This window comes from Notothenia rossii (genome assembly GCF_949606895.1).
Source record: "Notothenia rossii genome assembly, chromosome: 1".
NCBI classification, from domain to species: Eukaryota; Metazoa; Chordata; class Actinopteri; order Perciformes; family Nototheniidae; genus Notothenia; species Notothenia rossii.
In genome coordinates, this window is record NC_136912.1 from 2,867,558 (window position 1) to 2,895,453 (window position 27,896).

The 27,896-nt window shown below is 40.0% G+C and overlaps 1 protein-coding gene across 2 annotated transcripts; it reads right to left on the reverse strand.

Annotated features, from left to right (window-relative positions):
- Positions 1-1,925: 1,925 nt before the first annotated feature.
- grap2b (GRB2 related adaptor protein 2b) lies at positions 1,926-13,481 on the reverse strand. 2 transcript variants are annotated; one of them, XM_079655299.1, is made up of 8 exons: positions 13,437-13,481; positions 13,207-13,246; positions 12,630-12,717; positions 10,371-10,462; positions 4,952-5,074; positions 4,128-4,290; positions 3,189-3,287; positions 1,926-2,684 (listed from the first exon to the last, which is right to left on the reverse strand). In XM_079655299.1, the coding sequence occupies exons 2-8, from the start codon at positions 13,224-13,226 to the stop codon at positions 2,523-2,525; spliced, it is 747 nt and encodes a 248-aa protein (XP_079511425.1). In that variant the 5' UTR covers positions 13,227-13,246; positions 13,437-13,481; the 3' UTR covers positions 1,926-2,522. The 2 variants fall into 2 exon arrangements, with proteins under 2 accessions (XP_079511425.1, XP_079511426.1); XM_079655300.1 differs by having other exon boundaries at positions 12,665-12,717; positions 13,437-13,459.
- Positions 13,482-27,896: the final 14,415 nt, after the last annotated feature.

Genomic DNA, 27,896 nt, shown 5'->3' on the forward strand with positions numbered 1-27,896 from the left:
TACATCATTATTATTATCAGTATAACACTTAGTATTTATAGCATTTTTATTATTATAATGTTAGTTAGTTTACTTTAATCCAAGTCATATCAGCATTTGTCTTTTGTATATCATTTAGTTTGTGCGTCTTTCAATGTGGAAATGTAATAAAACCTATTGTAAAAACAGCAGAAACCCAACAGAATAAACACAGGCACGGCAAAAAGATTCGGTCAATGAACACATCGACATTTTCTGTTGTTATTTGACATCTGTACCTATATCTCTTAACACTCAAATACTGTATGTACACATCATTTTAATAAGGTAATAATAACATGAGATTCGCAAACAGAATGTCCCACACCAAGATGTTCCTTGAAAGCAGCACAGACTGATTGTACACACTTTCTATTTCTCTTCCAGTAAACTGCTCCTCACTGCTGATAAACTGAGATATGTTAATATTTAACACCGTCAAAGAAAGAATAACACACTTCACTAATCTCAGTTTGTTCTGCTGTGTACGTGCAGTGGTGACTCGTCATTAGGGGAAGATAGGACAGGACACAGCCCCACCTAGTGTCAGCAGAAAGTAATGCAAATAATAATTCCCCAAATATGCAAAAAAAAGACATGTTCAAATATATTTTAAGATCATGTTTAGTCATCTGATTCGTTTGTACATTGCTGTTTCAGTCTGTGTTCTTCTAATTAGTGTCCACAGTGTGCCTATTGAGCCGTGTTGAGCGATGTGGGACAAGCCCCTCTCTGCGGTTAAAATGAACGTGTGCTGTAAAAACTACACTCACGCATGCTCAGAGTATTTTTCTATTCAATGTGTGCGGCAAAAAAATAATCACCAAAGGGGCACTGTGCTGACATACCTACCAAACGTCATCTCATAATTCAGAGAGCTGATTGGCTGTAAGTATATGTGCGGTGAAAAGTGTAGATGTGAAGAGGAGACGAGAGAGAGCAGCGTATAGCGATTACAATCAGTGAAACGGAAAGAAAATGATTGAAGTTGACCGTCTACTTCAGATTTGGTAAGTTCATTTTATGTCATATCTTTAGTTGATCTTCTGTGTTTTGCCTATAGGCTATGGCTCTGCTGGATCCGTGATATTGTGACCTTAGTCGCGTTCACACCGCAGTACTTTTCCCACTTTAGTCCCGATATAGTTCCGAAATGTCGCGTTCAGACCAAAAAGAGCCGGAACAAAAATTAGTTCATGAGAACCTTTTCACCCCCTTTTCAGTCCCTGCTAGAGAGCAGGTCCTTCCGTGGGAGAAAAAGGTTCCTATATCTGATTGGCTGGGCGGATTGCAAACCACGCCCCGTCAAACTCCCAAAAAGTTTTGTGAAGCCGCCATTTTATTATCCTTGCATGATTAGCATTAGCATTAGCACAGCGCAGAAACACAGAGAGACTAACTTATGGCAATACAAAATTAAGCCAGTCCCCAACTCCGGGGACTTCCGTCCGGGGACTTCGGGTGGCAGTATACGCCGTGAAGTTGTTTGCGGCCTGCCAGTAAACCCAAAGCAGAAGAAGAAGAAGTGACGTCAGCGGCTTCATTTGCCTAATCCTCCCTCAGGGACTTATTCCGGTGTGAACGCGATCTGAACTTAGTTCATCAGAACTAAAGAGTTCTGATGAACTAAGTTCTCATGAACCTTTGTGGGAAAAGTACTGCGGTGTGAAAGCGCCTCTTGTGATGAGTGTCTGTCCCCCCCCCCCTCTCTCTCTCTATCGGAACCGTGGATAGCCTACAGGTATTTGTTTACGTGTTTTAAAAAGCACCAGAAGCTTATATACACATCTAAGTTGTTCGTGCCCCACCACTTTTGTACATATAAAAACTCCACTGTGTACGTGACCTTACCTGCTGTGTCTGCTTTGATGCTAAACTGCAGTTTGTTTTTAACTCCTTTCCGCAAATACAATACAAACAGCTTTATTTATAAAGCACTTTGAAACCTCCAGACCAAAGTGATGTAGAGTCAAATAAACAAACAAAACAATCACACAGCACAACTCACACACCATGAAACAAGTACAAGTAAACACAATAGACAATTTAAAAGCAACAAAAGCAACAAAAAAGGAAACAAATGAAAGTATAACTAAATCATATTTGAAACCACACGATTTAGTTTTTTAAAACTGCATTAAGAAGGGCAGACACTAGACTGCACTGGGTCCTAAAAGGTAAATGTTCATTACTCACTATAGAGTAATAAATATACAGCATTAACATGTACGCCCATGAGTTTTAAAATGTGGTATATTTTGTATACTGCTCTTCCCTTTTCAGTATCTCAACCATCTTTGGTACATCTGCATTCGTTCAGGATACAAGCAACACATTTAAAGGTTCTTAAATTACAATACAACATTTCTGGATTGTTTTATGTAAACAGTGTTTTGATGTACGTAGATATAAATGTTAAAACTTATATAGTGTGTGTGTGTGTGTGTGTGTGTGTGTGTGTGTGTGTGTGTGTGTGTGTGTGTGTGTGTGTGTGTGTGTGTGTGTCAGAGGGGGGTGGTGTGGTTGGAGGGGAACAGGCCGCTCTTCCCCCTCAGAGTTCCTCTCCACCAGGTCGGGTCGGAGCTCTCCAGCACCGAGATCACGTCTCCGGTGTTAAACTCCAGCTCGTCCGACTCCTCGGCCTCGAAAGTGTACAGAGCTCTGACCTGGACACACACACACACACACACACACACACACACACACACACACACACACACACACACACACACACACACACACACACACACACACACACACACACACACACACACACACACACACACACACACACACACACACACACACACACACACACACACACACACACACACACACAGTCATTCAGGTACAATATTACAGCTGCAAACACTATCAACTTCTCTTATGGGCATGACATGGACTTTGGAACTGGAGAGTCAGCGGTTCACCTCCTGGCCACTGCCCAGGTGCCCTTAAGCAATTCACCAGTCTCCTCTGTATGACTGTGTTTACTTCCTGAATGTCCTCAACTCCATACTCCCTGAAAACGTTAGGCAGCAACTGGAAGAATTCTGAATAAACTGATATCGGGGTACAGGAGATCAAATTAATTATGCTGACACACACACACACACACACACACACACACACACACACACACACACACACACACACACACACACACACACCTGTCGTGGGGCCACTGGTGCAGACGCAGGTGGGCAGGAGGAGGGAGGAGGTGGGAGAGGACGCTGGGAAGGAAGAACATCTTCTGAGCCCCTTTGTTGCTGTTGAAAAAAACCCATAAAAAACATTACTTTATATGGATTTCATTTAGTATTTCTGTTTAGTGTCTTTATATATGTGTGTATAAAATAATGCAAATCTGACTTTAATTTAAAAATCCTGACTAAACCCACATAGATGTTGCACACATAATCCCCTTCTGTATATCATTTCAATTATTGAATCACAATCCTAATTTGAAATCAATTATACGACTGTTTCAATACTAAAGGAAGTTTCTGTTCAAATCCCTCCTTAGTACATACCAATAAGTATATATATTATATATTGTTAGTTTTCATTCAAAGGTGTCCTACCATCAGAGGTGGGAAGTAGATTTTGAACCCAAATACCTGTACTTTCTACTTCTTACATGTTGAACTCAAATACCTGTACTTTCTACTTCTTACATGTTGAACACAAATACCTGTACTTTCTACTTCTCTCATTTTCCAAACAGGCTGGTTCCTTTAGTTTGAATGTGTGTTTGGTGGCGTGATCATTATTATTTAGAGTCAGTGCGTGCCTATTGATTTGAACACGATCCGTGTATCCATCATTTCCTGGTCTTCTCTAAAGAAGAGGGACCAATGAAAACGTTGTCATGTTGCCGTTGGTCACCATGGAAACATTCATTAGCTAACAATGACATTATTGTTCTATTAATATAAAGGGAGGTCAGGTACTCTTTAAAACAGCTGCTAGTTATGGGTACTTTTTACTGAAGTACATTTCAAAGCCTCTTTACTTTGACTTGAGTAAAGAAGTTTAGTCAGTACTTCTACTTTCACCAGAGTATTTTTAAACACAGGTATCTGTACTTCTACTCTATCTGTTCCTACCTGTGGTCCGGTCTCCAGCAGGAACACCTTGGTCTTCTTGGAGATGGATGTGTGTTGGTAATACTCCACCAGCTGGTTGAGGGAGGAGAATCTCTCCGACCAGAGGTAGTACTGCCCCCTGCTGTCCCGCATGACCTTAAAGTGCTGCACAGCTGCCTCTAATCTACAGGGGAGGACACACAGAATCAAATACTATTATTACAAGTCTTTGCAATGCTTTTTTCCTGTCATAGCCGCACAATATATATATTTAAAAACATTTTCTCCATTTTGTTTTTATTTAGAAAACGTTTTTTGCATTATACAATTTATTTTCTTTATTAAATTACGAGAATTTAAATGGAATTTAAAGAAAAACTCGTAACTATGGGATCAAAAGCCATAATTAAGATATAATAATTATCAAATTCATTTATGAAATAACTTTAAATTATGAGATAAAAAGTCAAAAATATAAAAAGTCATAATCATGAGATTAAACAGTTATTATTATAAAATATAAAGACATCATTACGAAATAGAAAAGTCGAAATTAGGATAAAAAAGTCATGAAAATTAAATGGAAAAGTCTATATTACGAGAAAAAGTTCACAACCAGGAGTAGAAGTCAAAATATTGGGAAAAGTTTATAACGTTTTTGAGATATTTTCGAGTCTAACAGGATCTTTGTCTCCTTCTCAGGGATGGAACCGGGCTAACATAATCTGCGTTAACCAGAACCGTAAAACCTTTTCTTCGGCTGTGAGCAGTCACTACACTCACAGATTTGCTCATTGTTAACATTCACCACGTTTCAGCCGGCTCTATATATGAATATGAAGCACCTGACGGAGATGGAGAAGTCTCCATGATCTGTCTTTCGGCTCCCCCGGATCACGAAGGCCCCGATAGGTTTCTTCCCCAGCTGCTCCTCTGCCCCAGCTCGACTACAGTCCTCCTGGTACCAGCTAGAGAGGAGAGAAGTACATCCTTTACTCAAGTAGAAGTACAGATACTCGTGTTTAAAAATACTCTGGTGAAAGTAGAAGTACTGACTAAACTTCTTTACTCAAGTGAAAGTAAAGAGGCTTTGAAATGTACTTCAGTAAAAAGTACCCATAACTAGCAGCTGTTTTAAAGAGTACCTGACCTCCCTTTATATTAATAGAACAATAATGTCATTGTTAGCTAATGAATGTTTCCATGGTGACCAACGGCAATATGACAACTTTTTCATTGGTCCCTCTTCTTTAGAGAAGACCAGGAAATGATGGATACACGGATCGTGTTCAAATCAATAGGCACGCAATGACTCTAAATAATAATGATCACGCCACCAAACACACATTCAGACTAAAGGAACCAGCCTGTTTGGAAAATGAGAGAAGTAGAAAGTACAGGTATTTGAGTTCAACATGTGAGAAGTAGAAAGTACAGGTATTTGAGTTCAACATGTAAGAAGTAGAAAGTACAGGTATTTGAGTTCAACATGTAAGAAGTAGAAAGTACAGGTATTTGAGTTCAACATGTAAGAAGTAGAAAGTACAGGTATTTGAGTTCAACATGTAAGAAGTAGAAAGTACAGGTATTTGAGTTCAACATGTAAGAAGTAGAAAGTACAGGTATTTGAGTTCAACATGTGAGAAGTAGAAAGTACAGGTATTTGAGTTCAACACGTAAGAAGTAGAAAGTACAGGTATTTGTGTTCAACATGTAAGAAGTAGAAAGTACAGGTATTTGTGTTCAACATGTAAGAAGTAGAAAGTACAGGTATTTGAGTTCAACATGTAAGAAGTAGAAAGTACAGGTATTTGTGTTCAACATGTAAGAAGTAAAAAGTACAGGTATTTGAGTTCAACATGTAAGAAGTAGAAAGTACAGGTATTTGTGTTCAACATGTAAGAAGTAGAAAGTACAGGTATTTGAGTTCAACATGTAAGAAGTAGAAAGTACAGGTATTTGTGTTCAACATGTAAGAAGTAGAAAGTACAGGTATTTGTGTTCAACATGTAAGAAGTAGAAAGTACAGGTATTTGTGTTCAACAGGTAAGAAGTAGAAAGTACAGGTATTTTAGTTCAACATGTAAGAAGTAGAAAGTACAGGTATTTGAGTTCAACATGTAAGAAGTAGAAAGTACAGGTATTTGAGTTCAACATGTAAGAAGTAGAAAGTACAGGTATTTGTGTTCAACATGTAAGAAGTAGAAAGTACAGGTATTTGTGTTAAACATGTAAGAAGTAGAAAGTACAGGTATTTGTGTTCAACAGGTAAGAAGTAGAAAGTACAGGTATTTTAGTTCAACATGTAAGAAGTAGAAAGTACAGGTATTTGAGTTCAACATGTAAGAAGTAGAAAGTACAGGTATTTGAGTTCAACATGTAAGAAGTAGAAAGTACAGGTATTTGAGTTCAACATGTAAGAAGTAGAAAGTACAGGTATTTGAGTTCAACATGTAAGAAGTAGAAAGTACAGGTATTTGTGTTAAACATGTGAGAAGTAGAAAGTACAGGTATTTGTGTTCAAAATGTAAGAAGTAGAAAGTACAGGTATTTGAGTTCAACATGGAAGAAGTAGAAAGTACAGGTATTTGTGTTCAACATGTAAGAAGTAGAAAGTACAGGTATTTGGGTTCAACATGTAAGAAGTAGAAAGTACAGGTATTTGAGTTCAACATGGAAGAAGTAGAAAGTACAGGTATTTGGGTTCAACATGTAAGAAGTAGAAAGTACAGGTATTTGTGTTCAACATGTAAGAAGTAGAAAGTACAGGTATTTGGGTTCAACATGTAAGAAGTAGAAAGTACAGGTATTAGTGTTCAACATGTAAGAAGTAGAAAGTACAGGTATTTGAGTTCAACATGTAAGAAGTAGAAAGTACAGGTATTTGTGTTCAACATGTAAGAAGTCAAAGTAAAAAGTTGTCAGAAAATAAGTAGTGGAGTAAAGTACTGATACCAGAAAAATGTACTTAAGTACAGTAACTAAGTATTTCTACTCCACTACTTCCCCCCTCTGAACTCTGCAGACAAACCAGAGGGGTGTGTGTGTGTGTGTGTGTGTGTGTGTGTGTGTGTGTGTGTGTGTGTGTGTGTGTGTGTGTGTGTGTGTGTGTGTGTGTGTGTGTGTGTGTGTGTGTGTGTGTGTGTGTGTGTGTGTGTGTGTGTGTGTGTGTGTGTGTGTGTGTGTGTGTGTGTGTGTGTGTGTGTGTGTGTGTGTGTGTGTGTGAGAGAGAGAGAGCCAGACCAAATGAGTACATTGTAGGAAACATTTAAATAAGGTATAACACATTTGGTTGAGTATCTGTCTATCCATCTGTCTGTCTTTTTTACATGTATTTATATTAACCTGTTAATCCCTGTTTTTCAGGTTTCAGGCTCGAAAATGACATTCCCAGAACAAATTACCATATCTTCCCTTCTAAAAGGGTTAAATTAATAATCTTTTCTCTCAAAGTAATGATAAACCTGTGAGTTGGATGTAGAAGAGTCAGAATCAATACAGATGTTTTGATTTTAAAGTAAATTCAGATTGAACATAGTAAACAAATGTAAATTATTGTGTCCGTCCAAAAAAAAACATTACTTATAGTGAAAACCACCCTTGAATGATGGGATGGTAGACTAAAAGCTTTAGTAATCCAAAGTACAACATGTAATAAGTACTCTGTATCAAGATTGATGCAAAACAAGTGATATTTGACGTTTTTAGAGAGATTTAGCAAAGAAAACCACTTCTGGGGTGATTTGGGTGGATTTTCCTTATCTCTGGCCCCCCTCAGTCGATTTTGATGATTGACACCTCTTTTTAACCGTTAGAGCCAATAGAATTGAGGGGAGGTTCCTAAAATCCATCTAAACATTACCCATTGGTGAATGAGTGCTGCGCAGCCAGAATGCCCCGGAACCGGAAGCTGTCATGCACTCTGGTAGCAGCTAATATGAAATCTCCGTTATTGACATAAAAATGGAATGATGGAATATCAGTAATCATTTCAAAGTGACAGACACATTGGGTTAACCTATGGATTAACCTTCAGCAGCGTTTTTATCGTTTTTATGCCATAGAACCAAGCGGCGAACTCTGCGGAAGAGCCGGGACGCCAATGCGGAAGTGCCTCAAACTGCAGTTCATCTAGTGGCCAGTAGGAGCAGTCTGCAGAAGGGAGCAATTTCCATAGACCCCCATGTTAAAATGCCCAACTTTAGAGCAGAATTAAACATGTTTACATCGTGGTTCAAAAAACCATATTCTCTGTATAGTTAGATCCCCCCTTCATGAATATGGATTGGGGGGGGTGAATTTGTTCTCAAGTCATCTGTTTAATTAATATTAAGCCTTAAAGCTTTTGCATAAATTAGGGCGTGGTCACTTTGATGGACATGTACATGCCTCACTGTCAGCTAACAGCAACTTGTCCACTCTGCTAGGCTACAACCATAGAGGCTACAACGTTAGTTAGTCATATTACTGTACTTGACCCTTTAGCTTTAGCTGTGTTCATGGTGATTGTGCCTTTTAGGGAATATTGTTACAAATACCAGACAATTAAAATGTCGTGCTGTGCGCTTGAATGTACTAACAGAACTTCCAAGAAGTCTAAAATGATAATATTATACATGTCCCGTTCGCAGGTGTTTGTGTGCTTGGTAGCTTAGCTTGTTACTTATTAGCCAGCTAAGGACGTAACCCTTTATACATATACATTTTAGTTTATGATTCAGCCTTGGATAAGACTTTTATAGTCTATGGCCATGACGCCCATAATGCTAAACGGGAGCAGATGTTAATAGGGGGCCCAATTATCCCAGTGGTGGCCGCCGGAGCTAACGGAGCCGCAGGGGGCTAGCTCCAGCCGGCGTCCCGGAGCTAGCCCACTGCGGCTCCGTTAGGTCCGGGCGGTGGAGTCCGTCTTTTCTTAACGTGTGAATGACAAGCATTAAGAATAACAAAACATAGCTAATTCTCTTGCAGATTGTCTCATTTGATTATGACTGTAACGTTTATATAAGGGAACTACACTGTTAGCAGTAACTTGGTATGCACGTATTTCATGTTAGCTTAGCTTCTTAGCCTGAGCTAGCTCTGTTTACTTCCAGTTCGGAGGCAGCAGGTCCCGCCTCGGCTCCGCCTCTTTGCCCTTATTTGGAGCAGGCGGGATTAGACTCTGACGTCGCTGTCAAGCCTTAGTGGCCGACTCCGCCTACTAAGGGCTTCTCGGCAACTCTGCAGAATCCTATGGGTGACGTCACGGACACTACGTCCATTTATATATACAGTCTATGCATTGAACACAACTTTTGATCAGAAAACGGTAAGACGTTTGTTGTTGTTGTTTGTTGTCGTTTCGCCGCGAGTTCTGGTCGCTCAGTGATGATACTTATATGTCTAGAATCGGTTGAATCTCAGCTTGCTAATCAATATCTTGTTTGTGCAGATCCGATAAGTAATAAGGGTATTATAACATGAGTTCTGTGCTAAATGCGTTAGCATTTTTCCGCTCAGGGCTAATTCAGGGCCTTTGTTATTACCCTTTTGTTTCGTTTTGCTAAAAATGGTTAATATTGTCTGAAAGCTGAGTTTCTTCCCGTTAAGTGAGTATGACACATTCATAGTTTATTAACCTGTTGAACCCCAAACCCCCGCCCCCATTTCTCAATAGAAACGTTGGTGTGTATGTGGAAACCCCCCTTCGATTCTATTGGCTCTAACGGTTCAAAAGAGATGTCAATCATCAAATCGACCAATGGGTTGACGGCAAAAATGCCCATTTCCACCCAAATGACCCCAGAGGTGGAGTTTTTTGCTAAGAATCTCTAAAAAGGTCAAATTTAACTTGTTTTGCATCAATCTTGATACAGGGTACTTATTATATGTTGTAATTTGGGTTCTTAAAGCTTCTAGTCATCATCCAAGGGTAGTTTTCACTATACTGTAAGTAAAAAATAATTTTTGGACGGACACTATAATTTACAGTTTTTTACTATGTTCAATCTGAATTTTCTTTAAAATAAAAAAACATCTATATTGATTCTGACTTTTCTACATCCAACTCACAGGTTTATCATTAAACATCATTTGTGTTGGGGATTGTGGGAAACGGTATTTCGATCTCTCTGTCTGTACACACAAACTGAAAGATTGACAATGAAGTTGACTTTGACTTTGAATATGACTTTAACCTCTCGTCTGTTTTAGTTCACAAAGTACACAAAGTATTTCTGCATCTCTTTATAAATGTCTCCTTCCTTTTCTCCTTGGTTTTACCTGGGCAGGTGAATGTTGAGGAAGTTTTTGGCCACGGAGCCTATACACCCTTTGAGTTCGGCTTTGAACCAGTTTCCAGAGGTCTGCACGACCTGACACACGTTGGAGACACATTATCATTAAATTAAGTCACATAGAGGTGAACGTGACACACAGCATTGTTCATAACGTGGTGTTAAGTTCTATAAATGAAAGTAGAAACATCAACACATTTACTTATATATGTATATACTCGTAGCTCACATTGCGTGTCTGTAGTGTGTGAAAGGACTGTTAGAGGCCTTGTGGTTTGTTCTTATGTTTTGTTGTTACATAATATATTAAAGGAGGTTTCCGCAAGAAGCTAAACTAACCACATCAGGTCAGTTTGTTTCTCTGCCCACTAACCCTGAACTTGCTCTGTTGTATTACACACTATCTAATATCTGAATGCATTTCTTTATCAAGGATTTCCTTGGGTTACAATTTAGAATACCGTAAATACCACAATTACTATTACAGAAGAAAATCATGTTATTCCCATTGCTTCTTTCCTCCCTTCATCACTTCGACAATTCATCCTTTCATCCCTTCATTCCTACTGTACCAGGGTTTCCGTTAGCCGGTAATTACCGGTTTTTAGCTGGCCAAATTTATTAAAAAAACGATAAATTCAAAACCTGCCGGTCAAAATGTCCGATAAGAATTAGGAATGCTCCGATCGATTGGCCGCCGATCATTATCGGCCGATATTCACTCTTAATAGTTTGATCGGTGCTCTCTATAAAGGCCGATCAGGAGAGCTGTGTCTGATCGATATGGACATAAACGCGAGTGAAGTGTAACCGGACGCGAGAGAGGGATCAGATCAGCTGCTGAGTCTGACGGAGACACACACTGATCACCTGAAGCCCCGCCCACTATTTAGCGCGCTGCATGAGAAACTGACGGGCTGTCAGGAGAGAGAGGGAGGGAGAGGGGAAAAGAGAGGATCCGTTTCTCCCGTGTTATTATTCAAAGTTAATGTAAACTTTTGAATAATGTTCTTCATCTACTACAAGTAGTTTCTTTGAATGTAATAATTTTGTTGTTTGTGGAATCATTTATTGAAAAATGAATCTGAACTTTTCGATCTGTTACGATTATAAACTGAAGCAATATAAAAATGAGCCCCATTAACTGAGTATATCCGGTCCTAGTCCGGTAATTACCTGCTAACGGAAACTCTGCTACACAACTCTTATTATTATTGGAACATAACCGGTAAGTTTCAAATGTGTCCGGTAAAATAAATTCTGTTCGGACATTTGACCGGCGAGAAAAAATCCTAGCGGAAACCCTGATTCCTACATCGTTTCATAGCTCCCTCCCTCACTTCCTTGATCTCTTTCACCATACATTCATCCCTCCCTCCCTAAATCCATTCCTCCTTCCCTCCCTTCATCCATCCTTCTCTTAATCCATTCATCCCTATACTTACCTACATTCATTCATCCCTTCCTTTCCAGACCCCTTCATCCCTTCCTCCCTTACCTCATCCTTCCCTTTATCCATCAATGCCTCCTAACCCACATCCTTTCCTTTCTATATCCCTTCATCCTTTCCTTTCTATATCCCTTCATCCCCCTAATCACCACATCCATACCTTGCTGCGAGAGGTCACAATATTTGCTATTTACTTTTATATGTGTGTTTCACTTGTATCCTGAAGCCCAACAGATGAGACAAGTTATTGTTCAGTCACTGTCACGGGAAATAGGAAATACATTTGTATGTTTCTGCTTTTCACAACACATTTACATAACCTGCAATTAAAAAGTGCTGCAGTGACACGCTCATGCAAACACTGCTGTTTGCATGAGCGTGAAAGAATGTCCGCGCAGGTAGAGGTAGAAGATTTACATGGAAACAACGTTAGCATCATTTCAGATGTGCACAATTTGCATGCTTTTTACACAGAGAGATATTCATAGGTTAAAACGAAACAACTCAAAGAAGGAGACACATTGAAGTGTCTTGTATGGTGTGTGTGTGTGTGTGTGTGTGTGTATATGTCTGTCTGTCTGTCTGTCTGTCTGTCTGTCTGTCTGTCTGTCTGTCTGTCTGTCTGTCTGTCTGTCTGTCTGTCTGTCTGTCTGTCTGTCTGTCTGTCTGTCTGTCTGTCTGTCTGTCTGTCTGTCTGTCTGTATGTGTGTGTGTGTGTGTGTGTGTGTGTGTGTGTGTGTGTGTGTGTGTGTGTGTGTGTGTGTGTGTGTGTGTGTGTGTGTGTGTGTGTCTTACGTGCAACTGTTCTCCCTTTATAAAGCTGAGTTCACCTGAAGCCTTAGTTGCATAGTGGAACCTGGCGGTGGCTTCCATCGTTAAAAAGCTGAAGGGGTTAACAAAGAAAAAAGTAATGGCATTTTATGTGCAGGTGTGTCTTTTAGTATTTCTTAATGTTCCTATATGTTGAAAGCAAAAACAAGCATTAAAGGTAACGACAATATATATGTACAAATACAAATGTGCAATAAAAGGATAACATGAAATACAATTACAAAAATATATTTATATAATTGAAGTGAAAGTTTGCGATAAAAGCTTAAAATAAAGAAGAATTCAAACATTTGTATATGAACAAAGGAGGTTAAAGTAAAAACGTGGAGTAAAACATAAAATAATATTTATAAAAATCAAGAGAAGTTTAAGTAAACATTTGAACATTGTATTTGTATGTCAAATAAATATCGAAATGATGTATTTTACAATATTATAGTAAAAGAACATTCAAAGTCAGCCCAAATGTGTGCAGTTCAGAGGAACACAACCTCTCGCTCTAACTTTCTTTACAAAAATGTATCAATCAATAAGCTCTCACCTGGGCTCAGTGCGTCGCATGTAGCTGCAGTAAGTTGTACCTTTAGAGCAGCATCAAGAAAGTGTGTGATCAGAAAGCAGCAGATACATTCAAAAAGACACTGTGTGTGTGTGTGTGTGTGTGTGTGTGTGTGTGTGTGTGTGTGTGTGTGTGTGTGTGTGTGTGTGTGTGTGTGTGTGTGTGTGTGTGTCGGTGTGTCGGTGAAGATAAAGAGTCGTTGTGTTACTCACCATGTATGAGTGTGTTCTCCTGCAGAGTTCAGCAAGAGAAGTGAGGATCTCCTTTTGTCAGCTCACAGGAAGCTGTCACGCTGCTGCTCTCACACACTCTCTCTGCTCTACTCATTTGGTCTGGCTCTCTCTCTCTCACACACACACACACACACACACACACACACACCCACACACACACACACACACACACACACCCACACACACACACACACACACACACACACACACACACACACACACACACACACACACAGAAATAGAAATGCAAAAACACACAAATAGGCACGTGAATGCCTCACATATACGTAGAGCAGCAGATACACTGTTTTATTTTTAACACACACTGAACATATTCAGAAGTATACCACCCCTCGCTGTTGCCTACATGTTGCTAAATATTTAATTTAAACTATGCCGTACTTTGGTCAAAATGTTATTAATTTCACATATAATCATTTTGTGAAACCATAAACTAAGCGAATGTCTCCAGAATTAGCTGGTGTATAACAGTTGTGCTTAAAAAGAGCCCTATTCTGCTCATTTCCAGGTTCACGTTGGTCTTGTCTGTCTCTACTGGGACATGTGTCCATGCTTTGATGTTCAAAAAGCTCTTTATTTTTCTGCAGCACCTCTTTTCACCCTCTGTCTGAAACCAGAGCGCAGTCTGCTCTGATTGGCTCTGTTGTGATTGGGCAACCGCTTAGAGATGTCCCGCCCCTTAGCCTATCACGTACAATGTGTTGGAGCGCTAGCCAATAGGAGAGCGAGTGTTACGTAGCGTTATTCTCAACATTTCCATTTTTCTCTCAACATACAGTATCTACGTGATCTCAAAATGTCCTCTTCATCCTTGACATCGTTGTTTCTTTACCCCATAGGACAGAGCCCCGCTAATGATATCATTATTAAGTACCTTTTCACATTTATACTTACGAATATAGGTAACACAAACCATCTCTGAGTCACACACGCTCATCAGCAGATGCACTGCTTGCATCAACCATTGGTGACTAAAGGCCAAATCTATTAGAGGAACTTCACTTCCTGTTTCAGTAAGTCTAGTTCCTCTAATAGATTTGGCTCTGTTATGATTGTTTTAATTGATTTTAAACGTTTCTCAGTAGGGAGACACTTCAGTTGTGGTTTGCTGAACTTCTTCTCTTGGGTGGAGCTGCTGCTGTTCACGTGCACATTAACAATGTCTGATTATTAAGGTGTGACTTTATTTCTCAAACATCCTTAGCTCAGTCCTGCAACACGTGCAACTCACTTTAAAATGTTTAAGATTTTTGAACACTGAGAAATATATGGATTCAACACTTTAGCTTCCAGTAGATTGTGATAGTAGATTGTAGGTGTTGGACTTTTAATAACTTCACTTCACCCTACTGTAATTGCTCTGTATTTTCGGCACACTTATACCTCATTCACACCAACGCAACTCCGGTTCAAGCTCCGTGCTAGAGCTTTTCAGGTTCAGAACCGGTTCTTCGGTTTAGCTCCGGCTCTTTTCACACTGCCCAGAGTCCGACTGGTGCTGCGTCATTGCGTCATCGTTTGCGTCATGACGTAACCGTTTGCGTGCCTGCTTCATAAAGCCAAACCACGCGGAAACCCCTCACAGCTGACACCGACAACAACAGCAATGGCCGATTGTGCTCCAGCTTCCTCTGTACCTCTTCGGAAGACCAGATTCCCAGTAGGTAGCTGGTCTCTTCAGTGGACCACTGCTGCTTGTTAAGTTTCTCCATCGTTGTGTACAAACTGGATAAAACGCGGGCTTTCTGTTGTTGTTCAGGAGTTGATCCCGCCCCTGCCCCTGCCCCTGCCCCCGCCCCCGCCTCGACGTAAGCGTGACGTATGCGGTGCTTTTGCTCTGGCCGGACAATTTTTTTGGTGCTTGAAACGAACCGGATTCCAGAGCTAAGAGGCTGCTCCGCTGCGGTGTGAACAGGAAAAAACGGTGCTTTTCAAGCTCCAGCTCCGAACCGGCCCTGAAACACCGTTGGTGTGAATGAGGTATTAAAGAGGGAATTGAGTGCTTTAACACCAAGATACTGACTGCTCCGTCACGACAAGAGCAGCTTTTATTTCGGTCGGTTTGGCGAATGAGAGGAACGACACCAAACTCAAGTAGCATGAAATCCCAGCACTGAAGTGTGAAGAGATCTGTCTCAGCCTTTAAAGAGCTCTGAGAGGAGTGACAATATAATTTGAGGTACCCACAGGACTAAAGCTCAGATTTGATATAAAGTAAATGGAGAGATGTTGTGGAATCAGCCTAATGCTTGGAGAGTGGACAGAAACACTGTGTTTAGGTCCAGTGGGGCCTTTTAGTGGATTAATGAACATGTGATGGACAGAGTGAGAGAGGAAAAGGAAATAAGTGGTGCAGGGGCGACATGTTTTTAGAAGACGACCCTGAAGGCAGCATCTTCCTGGTTCAATGATATTTCTCCATGTGATTTTGGAATATTGTAGAAAACAATCTTTGTGGTGAAGAAACGTTTATGATACTTACACGTTTTGTTCAGCAGGATCACCAACACATATTAACACCACTTTATGATTTCTGAAGTAAATAGCTTACGTTAGGCTATAAAAGATCTACAGCACGGTCATATGACTTCACGTCCCTACCGCTAAGCTGAAGGCGGCTAATGTTGGGCTATAAAGGAACTACAGCACGGTCACATGACTTCACGTCACCACCGCTAAGCTAAAGGTGGCTAATTTTGGGCTATAAAGGAACTACAGCACGGTCACATGACTTCACTTCACCACCGCTAAGCTGAAGGCGGCTAATGTTGGGCTATAAAGGAACTACAGCACGGTCACATGACTTCACGTCACCACCGCTAAGCTGAAGGCGGCTAATGTTGGGCTACAAAGGAACTACAGCACAGTCACATGACTTCACGTCCCCATCGCTAAGCTAAAGGCGGCTAATGTTGGGCTATACAGGAACTACAGCACGGTCACATGACTTCACGTCACCACCACTAAGCTAAAGGCGGCTAATGTTGGGCTATAAAGGAACTACAGCACGGTCACATGAGTTCACGTCCCTACCGCTAAGCTAAAGGTGGATAATGTTGGAAGTGGTTACGTTTATTCGTCTCATTTAGTCAAATCACACTCCTTGAATAAATACATGTGCTTCAGTTCCTTCTAACCCGTTAAAGATGATAAAACTCTCACTGTATTTGCATTAGTGCTGATCTTTGGAAATTGGGCTGTTTTGCATAGAAAGAGGACAATTTACCTGGTCTGCCCCTGGCTCCGCCTCTGCCCAGGTGTTCCTAAATTCCACTCAGCCGGGTTATAATGAGAGACTGGAGGAGAAGGATCGATCGCCTAGCCTAATGCCGGAAGACTCTGCTCTGAGGATGATCTCTCTGCTGTTTTTGAGCTATAGACCCCATTACCACTGGTGTTTTGATGTGTAGCCTGGAAGACCTGGTAGTCTGGTTTTCGTGGCTTTATTTTGTTTCCCGTAGGGTTTTAGGTTAGATTTCTGGTTAGGGGAGGGAAGCTCTGGGTCCTACGGTAAGGTGACCAGATTTTCAAAATTAAAACCGGGGATATTTTGAGTTTTGCGGTCAATATATCATTAACATATCCAATTTTCTTCACTGTTAAAGAAAAAACGGGAACATTTTAACTGTTGGATACAAACAGAAGGATGATAGCCCATATATGAGATTTGAAAAGTATTTTATTTTGAAACTCTACATCAGAATGTCCTGATTTTCTCTGATTGACTAGATGGGGTGTCCTGCTGCACCCTGAAGTGAAATAAGTATTTAATTGACTTTGATGACTCTTTGATTATGGACAGTTTCCAATAAATAATAATCAAAATATAGATGGACAATAGATCTAATTTGAGATTTTAAACAGCATACATTTTAAATTGTGCTTCAGAAAGTAATGTTATTTTAGGAGTGTTGTGAGATGGCGTCAACATCAATTGAAATTAGTCACCCAGTGGAAGTGTCAGATATGTCTTCATAACTGTATACTTACACTTTACATTCACTCAGTTATAATATGGTAGTTATACGTAGTTTGTTTTAAATTATTATTAATCACATTATATAGTACATATTTCTTAATTTAAGCTCCAGTAAATATGAATATGTTGGTGTGTTTTTTTTAGGTATATTCGTTATTGACCAACTAAACGCTTTTATTTTGAAGGCAGTTTTTACAGGCCTCTACCGTAATCCATAGGATATTCGCGCACCGCAATACAACGTGCGGGCTGGCTTGACTTTGTTTTCCGAAGTGGGGGCTGGCTTGACCAGAGTCTGTGTTTACCCAGTGTTTCCTGACATGAAACATTTTATTTCACCTTGCTATGTGTTTGTAACGTATATTAAAAAACGGGGACATTTCCGGGGACAGTTTCAACCGGGGACAGGCCAATACAAATGGGGACTGTCCCCGGAAAACGGGGACGTCTGGTCACCCTATCCTACGGCCGTGGTGTGGCTGGCTCTGGCCCCCTCCTTCTTTTTTGTTTCTTTTGGCCAGTCCTCCAGACCTCGTTCGTTTGCCGGATGGCTTGTGTGAGTAACGGCTGTACATTTAATAAATGATCGCTATTAAGTACTGGTTGTTTTGTGTGTTTTCTTTTATGTTGCGGGTCTCCCCACGAGCCACTACCACGGAGTAGGGGGCGGGCCGTAACAGACTCTCTGATATTCACGGCGAGGAAAAGCAAATGCGATTTGAAAGAAGCAACCAAAAGCAAACCTCGAAGCAATCAGCATTCCCACCAAGGAAGGTTAAAGAATGGTCTCCATGGATGTCGTTGTGTGTCTTACAATATCTGTTTTAAAAGCTGTTGTGAAGGTGACCTGCAGCTGTACGTGCTCCTATTGTTATGCAGCGTATGATGCAGCGTATTATGCAGTATTAGCGAAACAAAACAGGTACAGGTGTGACTATTAAAAAGAGGTATTGGCAAGTGTGTGTTTGTCAGTATGCATGACACACTATTCACTAGCTTGAGTCCCCGTATAGCTGCATGACAGAGCTCATAAACTCAGATTACACAGGTGGGAAAGTAGTCGTAATGCATTAAGAGGTCCGTAAACTCGTGAGCGTGACTGTGAGCCTTCAGAGACTTTAAACTCTGGAAACTAGAAGGAGAGGTGTAAAGCCAGTATTTGAAAAGAGAGACAGAGATATATGATAAATATTCTGTGAGCACCCATCACATTTCTTTCTGTTTACCTTTCGACTCGTCTCTCTAGACTCCCAAACTTCTGACCACGTCTGAAGAGGAGAGGGAGTCAAACGAAGTGAGGAAAAGAGGGAATGTGTTTGACTTTTCTTTGACCAAACGGCCGTCTGAAATTCTAAAAAGACACTGAAAAAGTCCTCTCAGGGATTGAAAACATGAAAGCCAACAATACATCTCAGGATTGCAAATTCCTAACTTGTTGTATAAATATGACAGTTTCGTCCCCAGTGGGAAAACATCCGCATTGGACAGAAAGAAACAACGTATAATGTAGAAGTCAAGGTTAGAAATGAAAAACATGACGTCAAGACCATTTAGAAATTAATCTCACCTTCATAAATCTTCAAATAAAGTAATTAGGGTTAGGGTTACAATTAGGGAATGATGATTTGGAAAACAAGAGGGCCCGAAAGAAAGCAGTTTTCTAAAATATTGAGTTCTTTATTTGTACTTTACTGAAGTCCATCTGTTTTGGCTGGTTTTCCCCACGTATCGTCAGAACATCTGATGTGACAAACTATTCAGAAAGCAGATATTCCAGAAGTTGCATTGAAAGACCTTAAGATAAGATAAGGTATAAGAAGTACTTTATTGATCCTAATTTTGGAAATGTTTGCTTTGCAGCAGCATAAAAGACGTGGCCTTGTACAATACAAATTCAAAAGACTAGCAATAAACAAGAATGCGGAAAATATACATATTGAATTTAAAAATCAACAATAACAAAAACTACATTTAAAGCAACTTTCTAAAGGTTATTAAATGTGTTACTGTGTGAGGAGGGGACCCACACTCAACCACTTTGACTTTGACCTTCCAAAAACAATATGCGTCAGTGAAGCGATAATTCAGACTGTATAATCAATAGAGTGTCCTGACCTTCTTCTGGACATGATGATGGATCAGACCTCACCTTCCTTTTGTCGATGAAAGCCCATCCATCACCAGCTGATATCCATGCATCATACACTGATGGGGCCTTCAGGGTTAAACGGGTGTGAAATGAATGTTTATGGCTGAGCTGCAGGTGAGGAGGTGACCCACAGGAACACGTGTGGAAGCAAAGGAGTCAGAGCTTACAAAGTTAAGGGAACACTGGAGTTTGCTTTTCTTCTTAGGACTAAAACTTTTACCATAATTGGAAGTGCTATGTTTCATGACTGGACTTTCAACAAGGAACTATAGGTCAGAAAATCAGAATCAGAACATGCTTGCTGTCAACAGAGGTGGGAAGTAGTGAAGTACAAATACTTTGTTACTGTACTTAAGTTCATTGTTCTGGTATCAGTACTTTACTCCACTACTTATTTTTCTGACCACTTTGACTACTTACATGTTGAACACAAATACCTGTACTTTCTACTTCTTACATGTTGAACACAAATACCTGTACTTTCTACTTCTTACATGTTTAACACAAATACCTGTACTTTCTACTTCTTACATGTTGAACACAAATACCTGTACTTTCTACTTCTTACATTTTGAACACAAATACCTGTACTTTCTACTTCTTACATGTTGAACTCAAATACCTGTACTTTCTACTTCTTACATGTTGAACACAAATACCTGTACTTTCTACTTCTTACATGTTGAACACAAATACCTGTACTTTCTACTTCTCACATGTTGAACACAAATACCTGTACTTTCTACTTCTTACATGTTGAACACAAATACCTGTACTTTCTACTTCTTACATGTTGAACACAAATACCTGTACTTTCTACTTCTTACATGTTGAACTCAAATACCTGTACTTTCTACTTCTTACATGTTGAACACAAATACCTGTACTTTCTACTTCTCTCATTTCCCAAACAGGCTGGTTCCTTTAGTCTGAATGTGTGTTTGGTGGCGTGATCATTATTATTTAGAGTCATTGCGTGCCTATTGATTTGAACACGATCCGTGTATCCATCATTTCCTGGTCTTCTCTAAAGAAGAGGGACCAATGGAAACGTTGTCATGTTGCCGTTGGTCACCATGGAAACATTCATTAGCTAACAATGACATTATTGTTCTATGAATATAAAGGGAGGTCAGGTACTCTTTAAAACAGCTGCTAGTTATGGGTACTTTTTACTTAAGTACATTTCAAAGCCTCTTTACTTTGACTTGAGTAAAGAAGTTTAGTCAGCACTTCTACTTTCACCAGAGTATTTTTAAACACGAGTATCTGTACTTCTACTTGAGTAAAGATGTGTGTACTTTTGACATCTCTTGTTATAAATGATACCGGTGGCCCTTCATTTAAATGCAGTATTATTTTGTAATGCTCGAAACCAGTGAACAAACGTCCTGGGCATCAATCGGCCAAACAGTGACATTACAATACCTTCTGTTTTTGATCTGTATTATTCACAAATTGAGTTTCGACCATTGGCTCCATGTTGTCTACTGGCTAGCTGTTTGCCTAACCCTAACAACGCAATGAATGCATGTCATATATTACCCTTAAAATTACAATTATTGTGTTTTAAAATTATTCACTTGATAGGTTTAATATGCATTTAATGCTCTCACCATGGCAACAAGTCCCATGTTGTTCATGATATTGCTACGGTGATGAAATGACCCTCATTTTAATATCATGCATATTCATCTCATCTGGAAGATACCGTCTAAGCTTGGGTCACAGTGTGGGGGGTGGAGACGAAGAGAAACATAGAGGTACTGCAAACAACGAGATAATACAGGAGTGCACTCACACACACACACACACACACACACACACACACACACACACACACACACACACACACACACACACACACACACACACACACACACACACACACACACACACACACACACACACACACACACACACACACACACACACACACACACACACACACACACACACACACACACACACACACACACACACACACACAACCAAACACACACATGATTAAACGGTGCTTTGCAGAAATGCTGGCAGGCCAAGTGGGGAGGTTGCTCTGCACTCAGAATAACTGTGTGTGTGTGTGTGTGTGTGTGTGTGTGTGTGTGTGTGTGTGTGTGTGTGTGTGTGTGTGTGTGTGTGTGTGTGTGTGTGTGTGTGTGTGTGTGTGTGTGTGTGTGTGTGTGTGTGTGTGTGTGTGTGTGTGTGTGTGAAGCAACTTGTGAGAATGAGAAATGGAGCGTTGATCACTGTTTTAAATAGTTTTCGGAGCGCTGTGGCAGTTTGAATGCAGTCATTACTTGCCTTTGGTCTTTTAATTGGATCTGTCGGCTTAAGAACAATTTGCTATCCTTTAAACATTTCTTTAGTTTGCATGTGAATGGATATCCTGTAGACCAGTGGTTCCCAACCTGGGGGGCGCCAAAGATTGCAGGGGGGGCGCCAGGCCTCAGATGATTTGAGGCCAAATATCATATTTAGACTTTTTTTTTTTTTTTACATATAATTGTAAGGCAATACATGATCGTCAATAAAAGCCTTGTCTCTACATTACAATAAAATATAAAAAATAATGTATAATTCAAGTTAGTAGCTATTAAATGCATAAAAAGACAGAAATGTATAATTCTTACTTTCTTAGAGTTTCTTCTGCCCGTAAAGTATCCAAACCAGGCTTGTCTGGATAAGCGCATTTTTAAAACATAGTCATGCCGGTTTCAGTTGGATTATTTGTCTCAGTTGCTCCGATCAGATCGGTCTCCTCCATTTTGTAGATTATTTACGACTTTTGAATCCACATAAACACATCGGCAAAATCCGGCTTACTTTGAGCATGTGTTTTAAACAGTTTAATCCCTTTGTGAATTGGTTCCACTTGCGCCTTCCTTTAATTTCTTCATACAGCGGGAACCCAAATGAATGAATCCTGAGTCCAGTAACCATCAAAGTCACTCCAATAGAGCTCCTTAGTTACGCTTTCATCCTCCTTTAACTAAATACTTCACATTCATCCAGTTTGTGGCAGGAGTTGTAGCATATTTTAGACTTTTAAACTTGAATTACCCCCTTGTGTGTGTGGGGGGGCGCAACTTCCAACAGGGGCTCTTGGGAAAACAGGTTTGGAACCCCTGCTGTAGACTAAGATGATAGTGTATGTGTGTAAGTTAAATGTGCCTTTCGCTCTGTTTCCCTCTTTAGACTTCTCAGTCCTTGTTTGGAAATCGACAGTTCTTCAAACCCTTATTCTTAAGAGACGAGAGCCTGTATAACTCAATGTCTGTTTAACTGGATCGAGTGCCAAGTGATTTATTTGGGTGAGTTGAACACTTGATGCAGTAGCTGTTGAGTTATTCACTGAGAGATAGAGAATGACAAGCAGAGAGTTATCGGGAGCAGAAAGGCAAGAAAAGGGAAGCAGAAAATCAGAGTAATGGGGGAGAGGATGGGAACAAATGGAGATCACGAGAGAGGAAAGCTAATCAACTCGAGTGCAGACAGAAAATATGTTTAATAAATGCTCTTCTCCATAAACATGCAGGACATCTACCAATCCTGCAACATGCCTGACAGATGTGGAGTTATTAAGAGTCAGTTTGCATCTCTCAAACCACGCAGCATTTACTGCCAGAGTGTCAGCAAACCAAACACACATGTTTTACATGTATTTCCATTCAGGCAGGATCCCAGTGCATCCTGGGAGAGATCAGAGGAAACAGGAGCATGTGTTTACTCTATGCGGGAATCAAAAGACTATAATGAATATTAAAACATAAATCCTTTCCAACACATTCCTCTCTGTGATGTGCCTGAAACCGTACAGTGGATATCAATGCATTCCTTTTTATTTGAACACTTGTATTTATCCATCCCAAAAAACACAAAATGTTCAGGTGTATATCAGTATGTAGTGTCTCTACTTTAAAGAGTCCTCTCCTGCTGATGTTCAGGTGTATATCAGTATGTAGTGTCTCTACATTAAAGAGTCCTCTCCTGCTGATGTCCAGGTGTATGTAGTGTCTCTACTTTAAAGAGTCCTCTCCTGCTGATGTTCAGGTGTATATCAGTAGGTAGTGTCTCTACTTTAAAGAGTCCTCTCCTGCTGATGTTCAGGTGTATATCAGTATGTAGTGTCTCTACTTTAAAGAGTCCTCTCCTGCTGATGTTCAGGTATGTCAGTATGTAGTGTCTCTACTTTAAAGAGTCCTCTCCTGCTGATGTTCAGGTGTATATCAGTATGTCGTGTCTCTACTTTAAAGAGTCCTCTCCTGCTGATGTTCAGGTGTATATCAGTATGTCGTGTCTCTACTTTAAAGAGTCCTCTCCTGCTGATGTTCAGGTGTATATCAATATGTAGTGTCTCTACTTTAAAGAGTTCTTTATTTGATTAAAGGGGACATATTATAATAATTTTTTCATCCTCACTTTTATTTTGGGTTTCTTCTATAGTTAAAATAAACCTTATTATGTTTCTGTGTCTCTCAGTCTGAATGAATCCGTTTAGTTTTTCATTCTGAAACACTCTGTTTTAGCGCCTATGTCTTATACATCGTTTTTAAATAGGAAACCTTGAAAGATATATTTATAATTATGTGGGGATATGCTCAGATGTTGGTGGACTTGGTTGACCTTTTGCACAGTTGGTTGGTTTGTCGGCACTTAAAATACCCTAATGCAGGTGCAAAAGTAATGAACAATTGAGTATTTTCCCTTCAAAGTTTATAGTTACAACTTTAACGTTTTAAATTTTAAGCCGGGTAATCTAACACAACACAAAAGACATCTTTGAGCAAAAAACGGCAAAAATTATGAAAGTTTCCATTTTATATAAACGTAGGCTTTTGGAAGTACTTTGGATGAAATTGGGTATAAACTCTTTACAACAGCCATTCACTCGCTTCATGGATTGTAACAAAGAGGTGAATCCCGGTGAAACGCTCCGTTGATTTCCTCATTAAGTCTCATCATAAAGGAGAACATCTACAGAAAGATAATTAACAAACGTGATATAATTGGGATGTGGATTCTACACAATAGGGGTTCAATGTGAAGGTAGATTAATATAAAATATTCTGCACATGCTGTGAATATTGAGAGCTGTGAGACAGTACTAATGCTGACCAGCAGGGGGCAGCAGAAGGACGCACGTGTGATTATAGATGAGAGGGACGGAGCTGAGAGGAAGAGATGGGTGTAGGCAAAAAGGACTTTCAATCAACACTGAGGTATAGTTGGTTACTCGTGGTGTGGCTCATGGATGTTTTAAGTAAACCTTGAATGAAAAACTCAAGATGTTTAAAAAAACTATGATATGTAATCCATTTCAGAGTCGGTGATCGTGAAGGACACATTAAATTCGATAATCTCTGCTCTGTGTTGTATACTCTTTGCTCATCTCACAGTGAGTGAGGACATCAGAGAAGGTCAACATCACAATGTGTCAGCGCCAAAAAAGGAGAATCTTAACCAAGTAATTTTGTATTTCATTTGGTTCATTACTGTCCTTTTTTAGATGGGAGAGCGGAGGGATTGTACACTTTTACTTGTCTCTTGTTTGAAAAACAGATGGGGAAATGGGCTACAAGCTGTTAACACACCCACCTGCAGCTCAAAGCAGCATTAACAATACATAACTTTAAGCCTCAATCTAAATTTTACATATGAAAATGCTCATGCAAAACAGTTGTCATGAACATTTCTTGTAGAAAGCTGCCAATGTGTTTATTTCTGGTGTAATCACTTGGCACTTTATTTCTAAACATGAAGGTTTGTAAGTTGCTGCTTGGGTCAACAAGTCGCTCACAAGCTAAGTCTAAACTCTGTAAGGAATATTAGTAAATATTTGACGTTACCACCGCTAAGCTAAAGGAGGCTAATGTTGGGCTATAAAGGAACTACAGCACGGTCACGTGACTTCACGTCAACACCGCTAAGCTAAAGGTGGCTAATGGTGGGCTATAAAGGAACTACAGCACGGTCACATGACTTCATGTCAACACCGCTAAGCTAAAGGAGGCTAATTTTGGGCTATAAAGGAACTACAGCACGGTCACATGACTTCATGTCAACACCGCTAAGCTAAAGGAGGCTAATTTTGGGCTATAAAGGAACTACAGCACGGTCACGTGACTTCACGTCAACACCGCTAAGCTAAAGGTGGCTAATGTTGGGCTATAAAGGAACTACAGTACGGTCAAATGACTTCACGTCACCACCGCTAAGCTAAAGGAGGCTAATGTTGGGCGTGATGATGTTTTGTCGCCTAATTTAGACACTTGTTTTTAAATACACCAGTGGGGTATTTACTGACGTATTTCATGTATAACAAAACATTGGTTCTGCATACAGTAATATTCAATATTTAATGGAACTAACCATATATTGCCTTTCTTCTAACTCATTATGCCAGACAGAACACACTCAGAATCTAATCATCATCACTGTAAAATCTCTTCTGAATAATCCTTCACTTTAACGACCAAATTAAAGTCATTGCTATCGTTACTCGCTCTATGTTTGGTATGTTCGTGCTTACAGTCGGGGTCATTTCGCTGACCTTGTTTTCCAGGGACACCAGATGGCACATCGGCAGGAGTTGGCCTACCCATGGGGGCTCCATCCAGACATTATACAGACATCATGCCCCCCAAAAAACAAAAACCCCTGCTCACCCACTCCATGCAGGGCACACAGGGAAAACATGTAAACACTGTAAAATATGCTGCTCCAAAAACAGGTTAAACAATAATGAAAAAAAGCTGTTTTTACTTGAAATAAGTACAAAAATCTGCCAATAGAACAAATGATAATTAGCTTGGTAAGATTTCGTGAAATAAGAAGTGATATTTAAATAAATCAGATCTTGTAATTAGCTGGAGAACTCATTCTGAACTATATTTCACCAGAGTCAGGAAATGTTGTGTTGCAAAACAAGACCAGATATCTCACTGCAGTGTTACTTCTGAAGTTATTGTGTCTTACAGCAAGTGTTAAGGCATATTCTGACTAGATATTAGACAAATATACTTGGCAAGATTTCAAGTTTTTGTAGTGCAAGTTTAAAAAAAAAAAAATTAAACGTCTCGGGAGTAATGTGCAGTACCGGAGTCCACCAGAGAGGCAGCCATTGCGGGACAGTAGCCTGCGTACTGCGTAGCCTTCCCTGCCCTGAAGAAGAAGTGATCCTTCCTAGTGCCCAGCGCCATATGGCTCTGCTAGTGCCTGACGAGTTTTAAGCTAATAGCCTATAAAGTTATGGATATTAGAAAGTTATTTTCATTAAAAAAAAGGCTCCACAAGCTGCTGCAGAAGCAGTATCAGCAGCTGACAATAATGTCATCACCAGCATTGAAGAAATGGATGAGGTTTCAGGTTTGTGAATCTAATGGTGATATCTGCAGTCTGGCTGACTGAGTAAGAAGTGAAAAAGAGTGATGTAATGCTTTATAGCTAGTAAACATGGAGTAACCACACTAAGTATACCCATATGTTAGTATGTATACCGAACATTCAAATTATCCTAAGATGTAACGTTAACCCTTCATACCTCAGTCTACCTTTAAGATACTAAAATAACGTATTCCAATTTTTATATTGTTTTGGAATTATACCGGCTCTCGTTTCAGTACACTTAACAACGGAACCATAGCAACGGAACCATAGCAACGGAACTGACAGGCAACGGAACTGACAGGCAACCCTCTGAATCAGACTCCGATTGGCTGTGACTGCATCCACTCAGAGTGTCCGATTCAGAAACGTGACTCTTACACTCTTTACGTCACAAACAAAGATGGTGGATGAGAATAAATCTATAGAACGATAAGCAATGCGCCAGAATCAAGGTGAGACTATCCGCATTCGTTTCACCAAAATAAGTAAACGACTGTATTTGAGTGAGTTAAGGCATTAGTTTGCTTCATTAAAGGATGTTAATGAATACGTGTTCTCCAGTGCCTTTTGTCCGCTTCAAGGTATTATTAAGGTAGGGTTAATGTTGCTCTCAAAGGGCACCAGATTGATGCTTTTAACTTCAATATTTAAAAAGCATGCCCCCGGACCCCCCTAAAGGAGGCGACGACCCCCCTAAAGGATGTTCGGTCCACCCCCCGCTTGTAAAAGCCCCGGATCTCCTACAATCCTAAATCCGCCACTGCTGCTCAGTAAATAAATATTGGGTTCATTCACGCAAACACACAAGCTTTGACTTCCTTAACCTCTCTTTAGATAGTAAGATTGACCAAGATCACAATACATTACAGAGCAGACCGTTAAATGTCGAGAGAGAGAAAAG

Excerpts from the sequence above, each read along its gene's own strand:
- grap2b (XM_079655299.1), bottom strand. The coding sequence starts at position 13,226 with ATGCGACGCACTGAGCCCAG. Across the intron at positions 12,718-13,206 it reads ATGCGACGCACTGAGCCCAG|CTTTTTAACGATGGAAGCCA; the intron begins GTGAGAGCTTAT and ends TAACCCCTTCAG. Across the intron at positions 3,288-4,127 it reads TGCTGGAGACCGGACCACAG|CAACAAAGGGGCTCAGAAGA; the intron begins GTAGGAACAGAT and ends TTTTTTCAACAG.